We start from the raw sequence: 10,531 nt of genomic DNA on the forward strand, positions 1-10,531 counted from the left end.
CTTTGGAAGCACATGGGACGAAAGATCTGTGAGGCCATGCCCCGAGGAGCCGTGATTGGGCAGGGTTTTCATTGACAGGAAGGACTAGTAAGACAGAACTCGCTGATAGGGTCGGGATGGAGACGTGTTGAGATGACGTCAGAGCCCGAGGAACAAAAGACTGTTTTCCCGACATTTTATCCTTCTTTTTCTCTTACGCGTGGGGAGTTCAGAATGCTCTGAGCGGAATTTTCCCGCTCTGGTGCCTTGTTGTTCTGGAGACGATAGCGAAGGGTAGTTGTTTCCGCTCTTGCCACTTCTGATTTGGACGCCGTCATGAGCGGCCGTGTTGGGAAATCTTGCTGGTGGTCGTGCAGAGGCACAGCCGCGGCCCGGGAACCGTGGTTTTCAGTGCAGAGGACGGGTGGACGAGCATGGTATGGAAAAGCGGGCTGCAGGCCTGCCGTTCGCTTCGCGCGGAAGGCCTGTTTTGCGCCAGTGGGCGTGGCCTAGTGAACAAGGGCGTACTGAGGCCTAGCAGCGCGGGAGCGAGCGGATTTCCCACCAACACCAGAGCTGCGTCCAGACTGCGCACTCGGGGCCTGGACGAGTCCTGACGAGGCGCACCGGTCGAGTGAGCGATGTGAAATTAAATAACACGTTTTTCTTTTACCGTTATATTTCCCATTGTCCGTATTTGATTCTGTGTGTGGGAGCGCTCCATATAGAAATTTTAGTGTTAACCGTGTTTTATTTTGTTACCGGCATTCTTCAATAAAGCCGGTATTTTTGGACATTTCAATTTTGTGTTGGTTTGAGTTATTTATTGCAGGTGATGACGTCGGGTGGAAGTCGTTCTGGTAAGGCTACGGTTTCCTCTCTCCTTCTTGCTACCCCACGCGTATTATCCGCCATTTGACTGAACGCCTCGGAGTAACAGCTCGTTTGGTCATCCGTGCTACCATAAGGTGTTCACCAAGGGTAGTCACATGACAACTAGTGTCAGGAGTAAGGGATTCTAACCTAGCAGACATTTTGTGTTCGAGGGTTGAGAGTTCGACGCCTGCTGACGGCAAACTGCGCTCAGCTTTCGGTATTCAAATTTTTAAACGATTGTCCTTCCCTCGTGGAGGGGGCAGTAATCATAGTATCGGGGTGTCAAATTTTGTCGTTTATTGGGGTGTACGAGGTGCAACATCACGTTTTCAAAAAAAAAAAATCCTTTATGAGGTAAAAAAAATACGTGAGCGGGAGAACTGTTTTCTCACCACGCATGGCGGAAGCGAGTGAGATAGCCGAGCAGGTTGGGGAGCACGGAGACTTTGGAAGTGAGCCAGAGATAGGGGGATTAGAGCTTAGGAGTGAAACCTCCCCCGTCCTGAGCATTAGTCCACCCTCCTCCCCATGAGGGAACTGGGAACAATGGGAACGGCAGTGATGGCCGACCCGGTCTCGCTACAAATGATAATGGAACAAATGAGGGGAATGGAAGAGCGAATGGTAAATAATATGAATAAAAATAATGGATGCCCAGAGTGAACAAATGAGGGGAATGAGAAGGGAATTGAAGGGAATTGAAGGGAGATATGAAGGGAATGAGTTACGAAATGAGGGAAATAAAAGAGGATGTTTATAAAAATGGGAAACAGATGGGAGGAATGAGTGACAAAATTTATGGTTGGACAAGTGAATTAAAGGAAGAACAAAAGAATGATACATGTGGGGCACAGGAGAAGCCATGGGTGGCAGAATTTTAATCAAAACGGGGGGAATTAACATTGGGAATGGAAGAGTGTGCAGCCCAAGCCAGGAAAAGCAGGGCACAGGAAACAGAATGTTTGGAAGCAAATGGGGAATGTTCAACTGGGAATGACCTGGAAGGCTGTCGGGCTTGTGTGGATGCCGCAATGCAACAACAGGGAGAGGAATTTGGAATTGTGCAGCACCAGGGTGGTTGTGTGGAGCAACAGGGGGTAAAAGTGTTGGAGGTCCATGTAACGGAACCCGGTCGGGTATTTATATGTCGGGGCCGCAATTGAATGGGGATAATGAAAATAATGATTTGACACAGTGGCTGGAGGCCTTGAACAGTACCATTGAGGAAGAGGTTGCTCAGGTCCAACAGGGTCTGGAGGATGAGGGGGTTGATCCGTTGATGAGATTAAAGTGACCGAGGGGACCCTCACCACAAACAACAATTGGGTAAAAGAGGCTTCGAAATTGCATACCCAGTTGGGGGGGGGGGGGGGGTTGTTTTGGCTCCGAGCTGGATTGGACATGGAAGAGTCGGGAAATAGAGCCTCGAGAAAGCTGGTCCCCATAGTGAATTTGGAACAGCTGCAAGGAGTGGCAGAACAACCCGGGGAGGGGGTTGTTACCTGCAGCTGCAGTCATTGGGCACGCGAGGCCGAAATTTTCAAAAGGAAATGTAAATTTAAATGGGAGTTTGATTTGGAGCAGCCGTGGTGGAAGTTGGCTGCGGGATTTGGACCGGGAGAGGTCATTGCAGATGGTCTCATGTAAAAGTTGCCACTTTCAAAATTGGATTATGCCAGCCAGCTGGGGGGCTGTGCTGGTGAGATTTGGACGTGGGGTCTGACCATGGGTGACATGGTACGATCTTGGCCCCACGGGGGACCTGGTGGAGTGTGGCGTCCCTTGTCCATAGCGTGTGTCTCTGGCCAGCAGGGTCACTGGACCCTGGTAGGGGTTAAGACCTCCAGGGGTCCGGGGTGCTTTCTCACAGGTACCTAGCATGGTGTAGAATGAGGACCACTAGGGGGAGGTGTTGCGGGTCGCGCTTTGGTGGCGGCATCCCGGACGGCCAACATGGGCTTGATGTGATGACCGCCTGGGCATGCGGCCTTGCGACCTCTCCCTGAGACTATGGGACAGCCAGCATGTGATGACCTGCCATGCTGTGCTGGTTCATAGATGTGGGTCGATCCGCATGGAAGGGGATGGAGTATAGCCCACCAGACAACCGTTGCGGCATCTGTGGAACATGATGGTGTGAGAATGATCTTCCACCGATGATCTGTTCTGATTTGTGGACTCTCGGCTTGGGAAGAGAGCCATGGGATGGATGAATTGGGAATTTGTAATGAGCCGAGCATACAGGGCCATGCTCGGCTGGCAGGTGTATGGAGAAGCACCCGTCTTTGTTGAGATTAGCGAATTGTTACAAAAAATTGGCACGGGTAATCTGAGGGTTAGATGGAAATTTAAGGGTGATTTTTTTGTGAGGCCATGGTGGACACTGCACAATGGCACCATCATTGATCCAGGTGTGTTAGACCAAAGAGTTGGAGGCTGGGATAAAAATGGATAGAGTAGTAGGACACAGCCTTAAACTGGCTACGGGGGTGTCAGCGCCGATATTTGGGACGCGGGATTGTGGTGATGTAGTTGGGTAGTCTGGGGGTCAACGTGGTTATGAGTGTCCGAAGTGTGTGGACCATGTCTTCTGGATGAGTCTCCTGGAGGAGCATGGCTGTCAACTAGACCTTGGGCAAGGTCAAGTGTGGGTGTGCACTGGGGGCTGCAGTTGAGTAGACTGGGGGATGTGAGAGGTGCAGGGGACATGATGTAGATGCCACGCACAGCGACCGTTCCACCCAGGTCTGAGGTTTTGGGAATGGTGGAGTTGGCAGCAGGTGCTCACCACGTTTGGCCAGCTGGGGCTAGTGCAGCCGTGTTCCTTGCAGGGGGCCGAAGGATGGATGGTGGGTCGCACCCTTATGTACACTCATGGGCCATGTTGGCATTTCGGCTGCTCAGCTTATCCCGATGGCTTTTGCATGGTAGAGGGGCGGAGCTGTCGTAGCCAAGTGTAGTAGTGTAGTAAAGGTCCCCGGAGGAGGCGGATCCACATACTTCAGTATGGTGGGATAAAAAGGAAATTTGGAAAAATTGGATAGGCCCTATGGGATAAATTTTGGGATTTTGTAGGGTGGATGGCACTCCTGGACCCGACCAACCTGTAACTACCTGCACATCAAGGTGAGGTAAGTGCTTAGAGGTGTACTGTCCCAGTAGTGTCCCAGGCTTCAGTACTTGCTTGTCCCAGGCTTCAGAAATTTGGACATGAGTAATTTGGAATAGGGGGTGGGTGAGAGTGACGGCATGGCCGGTGAGGGGATTGGAATGTGTGCCACAAAGTGTCTTGTGGATGGCGTTTGTTTATGTGTCAAGGTTTTTGTGTTTTTGTGTGGTCGAGAGGTTGTAAATGGTAATGGAGTTTGAATTATGACTGAGTTATGATGATTCATGAAATGTGTTTGGAAATGTGATTTAAATGTGAATGGGGATTTCACGTGTAAGCAGGCCATGGCAACATCTTTTGTATGACATATTTTCATGAAAATATGTGGTTGAGAATTGAATGGCAGCGGGGGAGGGTATGTTTTTGTGTATTTTGTGGGTGGGGAAGGTGTGTATGTCCGCAGGTACGGATCAAGCTCTGGAGGAGCGGTGACTGCGGCCCCCTCTGCGGCAATTGCCCCTGGCAGCCAGTGGTGTCTGGCAAAGATTTTTTTAAAGGAGCAAATGGATCCCTTATGTATTGCATTGCTATGTTATATCTATCTAATTTTCACTCTTCATGTCATCTTTTCAGCATGGTGAAGAGTGGCCTCGCACCCGCCAATCAGATACGTGGCAAGATGATGGGGTGGCCTATCACATGCTTATGCGACGGAAAAGTGAACGGCGCCGGCGTTCACGCCGCTGCAAGCTTATCGTCCTTGTGGTGCTCGCGATGTGTACACTTGTACTGGTCATTGTGGTGCCTATTTGTACCTCCAGGGGCTAGTAAAATTGATATTAAGGTTGCCTTCCTCACGAACTTCAATCTTCTTGACTGAGTGATCAACCCTGGTACGATTTCAGAACCACCCCTTCTACCCAGGTTGTGGAGGTGGACCTGCTTCCCAAGCACTATCCATGTCACAGCCATAGCCAGGTAATAGGATGACAGTGAGGACAAGGGTAGAGGACAATTAATAATGTAATGATTTTTCAATAATTCTAATTGGAGGTAAAGGCGTAATCAATTTGCCTCTAGCACATGCCACATTTGGCAAATTTGCTGTGATCACACCCTGTGCACTCTTACTTAAATTGCTGTTCTTTGTAAAATCCTAATCCTCTCCTGCAATGCTTACCTGTTTAATTTCATACCTTTTATCATTGGTGTACATCACCCTTAATGACACTCCTTTTTTCCTCCTATGATATGTTTTCAATAGACATTTCTAGGAGCCATTGGGAAGCTGTGAGGAAGGACATTTGGAAATAGTGTGTGTATCAGAAAATTAAATAGAAAGTAGGGAGTGGTAGGGTTAGACTGGGAAAGGATGACGGTGCATGATCAAGGCAGACTGGCTCACATGGTTTAGCTCAAGATGTAATGGCGGCTGGTGCTTATTTCCTCATGTCGCCACTATGGGCTTCCGTCTGCAGTAGCAAAGTGTGCCAAGACTTGTGCACGCACGCACACACACACACACACACACACACACACACACACACACACACACACACACACACACACCCTCTGCTGAGGTTGTGACATTTAAATGCACATCTGAACCTTCCTTTTGGTCATATCAAAACAGGAGGTCCAGCATACCTTAGAGTGTGTGATTGCCATTGCTAGCCATAAACCGAAGTGGCATCCCATGCTCACAAGGACACGAGCAAATGCTGCACGTGCCAATACCTCGGCTTGACTACATTTATCAGTTTTTTGGTGACTGTGATAATTTGTACATACCATATATGAATATCTCTTATAATACTTCTCGTGAGTTAAGCAATATTAAGAAACACAATTCTATAGGGCTTATTGCGGATACACCGGCGCTATTCTGACAAGGCAGGGTATGTTATGCTCGAAGACAATGGCAGAAAAAAGTGAAACAAGCATACTCCATTTGCATTAGTGAATGTGCAGCTTGGTTGCAGCTATATTGTTTTATGGTCTAGAAACAAGACATTTTTTGTAAAACTCGGTCGGGGGCAGGAAGAGATAGAAATAAATGCGAGAGGATAATAAACAGTGAGAGGTGAAAAAAAGAAGAAAAAAAAAATGTTAAAAAGAAGGCCACCACCCCTCCCCCCCCCCCCCCCCCACCCCCAACCTTGCCTGTCCCCCACCATCCTCCTTATACATTTTGTTATCTCCATAATTATGCTGCACACTTTTATATATATATATATATATATATATATAAAAGTGTATACTATATTGCTACATGTCATGTGTTTTAGTACCAATAAGCCTTTTTCACATTGCTATATTTCCCTAGGACAAATCCATCCATGTGCCCTCAGTTGTGTATTCCTATTGCTGTTACCTTGGAGATACAAAGATTTAGGCAATGGAACTAGCTGATGAGATAGGTCGAGATTTTTTTGATGTTTTTTGCTGTTGCCTTGTGCTGTGCACGCATTCACACATTACGCGCACTCGCTCAGCGATCACCATTCTATATTATTTGCTTCATGTATAGCTCATACCATGATGGTTCTACCGCCACAAAGCACACAGATAAGGGGCACTTTACACATTATAATCTTGTGTGTTTGCTGCTTGCTTTTTCTTCCCTTGGAATTTGTGCCAAGGCCACGACACTGCAGTTTTGTTTGTGGTGAATACAAATATAGTGTCTTTAAAAAAAAATTCTCCACGTGAAATACACTCGAAGATTTTTTTTGGTCTGACATATATTCCCATGCACGGGTGGGGATGGAAGGGATGTAGGACGGTCCATGGGCTTTTGGAGACCGAGTAAAGTCACGCCCCTTTAGCAGGAGACAATTTAGTGACTTTTTCTTCCCTTGAAATTTATGCAAAGGCCACTACATTGCAGTATTGTTAGTGGTGAATAACCATATAGTGTCCTGAAAAAAAACCCCACCTGCTCCACGTGAAGTAACAGTCAAATAATTTGTGTGTGTGTGTGTACACACACACACACACACACACACACACACACACACACACACACACACACGCATATATATATATTATATATATATATATATATATATTATATATATATATATATATATATGTATATATGTATATTGTATGTGTATACTGATTGGCCTGAATGCAAAGTGCTGTCTGGTAGAAACCGAGCACAGCTCATCACCCATTTAACACCATCCCTATCGTGAAGCATGGTGGTGGCAGCAGCATGCTATGGGGATACTTTTCAGCGGCAGGGACTGGGAGACTTTTAAGGATAGAGGAAACAATGAATGGAGCCAAATACAGGCAAATCCTTGAGGAGAATCTGCTTCAGAGGGCAAAAGACCTTGGACTGTGGCAAAGATTTACGTTCCAACAGGACAATGATCCCAATCATACAGCCAAAGCAACACTGGAATGGCTTCAAGCAAGAACGTGAAAGTCCGTGAGTGGCCCAGCCAAATCCCAGACTTAAATCCCATTGAGAATCTGTGGAAAGACTTGAATATTGCTGTTCACTGATGCTCCTCATCCAACTTGACAGAGATTGAGCAAATCTGCAAGGAAGAATGGGAGAAATTCCCCAAATCCAGATGTGCAAATCTTAAACAGACATACCCAATAAGACTCAAAGCTGTAATCGCTGCCAAAGGCACTTCTGTAAGGTATTGACTTCGGAGGTTGAATACTTATGCAAATGAGATATTTCTGTCTTTCATTTTTAATTGTTTTGTTAGAATTTCTAGAAAAAAACCAAAAAAAAAAACCTCCACTTTAACATTATGGGGCATTATGTGTAGAACAGTGACAAAATAATCTCAATTTAATCAATTTTAAATTCAGGCTGAAACAACAAAACGTGAAAAAGTGAAGCAGTGATCATACTTTCTGAAGGCATTGCATATTGTTATGGGAATGTTGCTTAGGCTTCTTGTTGTTGGAATGACTTCCGTACGTACATATAAATTCCATATAAATGTGTATATATATATATATATATATATATATATATATATATATATATATATACACATTCTGTCTGACGTTTCACGGACGGGTACGGAGGGGATGAAGGATGGTGCACTGGCTTTTGGAGACTGAGTAAAGTCATGCCTCTTGCTCAGGAGACAATTGAGTAACTTAGACTTTCGGTTAACTTGGAGGCTAATATTGTTCATGGATGGTGGTTTTTCTGATTATTGTTAATATTGACTTTTTCAGTCCAAATATCCCAACATGTTAAATGTGGAACCAAAGTCAATAGTCAGACTTCCCAGTGCTTAACCTCATCTTGGAATAGAGCACTTAACTCTAACAAAACATAGTGCAGCCTTTATGGTGATGCAAACGAGACCCCCAGAAAGTCATGGATTGCAGCATATGGTTGTACCAAAAGCTGCCACATATATTTTTGTGTTCATTATGGTCACATGAGTGAGAAAATGCATGATGCCACCCTGGCATATGAGTACATCATTACTCCCTTGCAAAAATCCAAGCTTGACCCAGGGATATCTGATCTCATAGGGTGTTCACTAGTTTGGCCATAATTCTGCTTCTAATAAACATTTTTCAGTGATTCCAAAGTATATTAGGTTATATTTTGTGTGTACAATATATTTGCCTGAGTCTGGAACACATAAGAATGAATAGTAAAATAAAGAAGTGAGATGCCATATTTCAGCTCATTCCACTGCTGAAATAACTCATTAGGTATTCATATCTGGTTACCTCCACCCCCTAAGGTATGTGGAGGTTATGTTTTCACCCATGTCTGTTTGTCTGTCTGTCTACCTGTCTGTTTGTCTGTCAACAGGATATCTCAATAAGTTGTGGATGGATCCAGACGAAATTTGGTGTGGAGGGTGGGCATGTGACAAAGAAGAATTGATTAGAATTTGGTGACTATCCAGATCCAGATCCTATCGGTGGGATGCAAAACGTAAACTGGTCAGATTGGCAGAAGTGTGCGCTCTATCGAGTGCTGTTCTAGTTTATACTATTATCAGATACCAGTCAATGTCTTTCTCCATCTGATATTCTCTTTTAAAGTGGTAATTTGGTTTCAAAATAGAATGGTTCTAAAAAGGTATATGGATTACATAAAGGAACAGTTAACATTCTATATGCACATAAACTCTCATGTCCATCACTTCAAAAACATGTGCATTAACTCATAGTTTCCGGTCACACATGATTTCCTTTGCATTACTGATGTGGAATTAGCTTTCATCATCGCAATCACTTTCCACAAAATTGTAAAGTGCAGTCAATATGAGAGGATTCACACAGCATTCTTCTACATCATCTAAGTCTACTGGAAGTACAGCTGCACATTCACAGGCCTGACATGGGATTATGGGTCTGACATGGACAATTTGTGTCACATGTGCTGCAGTCACAGATTAAGCTGTTCTGTAGCTCTGGGGGTTTTTTCATTGATTGGTGTTGTACCATATCATCAACTGATAAATGGCCCGAATGAAGTGAAGATTCAAGCTGTCTTCTGTTGGGGACAATTTATTGGCCTGAGCGTTCTTGATTTCCTTCTCACACCTCAAATTGCTCAGTGACTCAGTTTTCCACATCCACATAATGTACATTATTCCAACAAACTTGGTGGCTTCCACTTCTTGGTCCTTTGTCAAGACTGGTGTAGTTTCCAAACTGGGAAAGGTCCTGGAATCCCTGGTCGTTTTGCATTAGTATTCCAAACACAGTCCGCTTTCCATGTCCAAAGAAGCTTACTTTGTCACACCCGGTCATGCAATGCACAGAGAGCAATGCATTTCTCTTTGCAGTGGTGAGTGCATTGTATATATCACGCACTGGTATGTACCAAATTGATGTGGTCTGTTTTCCTTCATGCCCTGTGAAGAAATATATTTATTATGCTGCAATAGCTGGCTGAAGGTGCATAAGAGGTACAAGAACATCAGTGTCAGGACTGCATACTCAACATTTTCTCACAATCATGATCTGCGCTGTCTGTGGAATGATGTGGGTGGGTATCAGCCTCGTCTTGGTTTGATTGCAAGCTTGATACTCTGTAACACAAGCTGAATTGATTTTGATTGTTTTGTAATCCTTTCCTCCACTGATGTAGAGTACTTGTTATTGGTTTACAAGGGTTGGACCTGTTTCAGTTATGTATTGTTATGGATTTGGGGTCGGCACTCCCGTTACCAAGGGGGGGGGGGGGGGTTAATCCCCCTGTCCTTTAAGCTGGCCGTCCCCCGTTCCTGGAAACTATAATGCTCCTCTGCGGTCGAGATTGGCCAGGGTGATTCGTCAAGATGGAGTCCCAAATACCTGAGTGCCAATCTCTCCGCAAAGCAGGGAGATAATTTCCGCTCGAACCACGGACAGGTGGAAATTGCCGAGCGGTTTAGCAATCCGCGATTCGAGCCGTTAGCAAAAAGACTAACCCGATTCTGAGCGGTTCTAATCGTGCCACGTATACTCAATTGAGAAAAGACGAAAGCGATCGAATGAGAGGAAACCAAAAGGTGAGGATGAACAACTAATATGATCTATTAATTACTCTAGCATGTAATCAGAGAAGAAAGAGCA

The 10,531-nt window shown here is 45.2% G+C and overlaps 1 protein-coding gene across 1 annotated transcript in view; it reads left to right on the forward strand.

Annotated features, from left to right (window-relative positions):
* MINAR1 (membrane integral NOTCH2 associated receptor 1) overlaps positions 1–6,093 on the forward strand; it is an 80,688-nt gene extending 74,595 nt beyond the window's left edge. The window contains exon 4 of the mRNA XM_068125889.2: positions 4,598–6,093. Coding sequence (XP_067981990.1) covers positions 4,598–4,792 — 195 coding nt within the window. The 3' untranslated portion in view covers positions 4,793–6,093. The remainder of the gene's footprint in view (positions 1–4,597) is intronic.
* The last annotated feature ends 4,438 nt before the right edge of the window (positions 6,094–10,531 follow it).

This window comes from Myxine glutinosa, chromosome 10, assembly GCF_964187855.1.
Source record: "Myxine glutinosa chromosome 10, kmMyxGlut1.1, whole genome shotgun sequence".
Lineage (NCBI taxonomy): Eukaryota > Metazoa > Chordata > Myxini > Myxiniformes > Myxinidae > Myxine > Myxine glutinosa.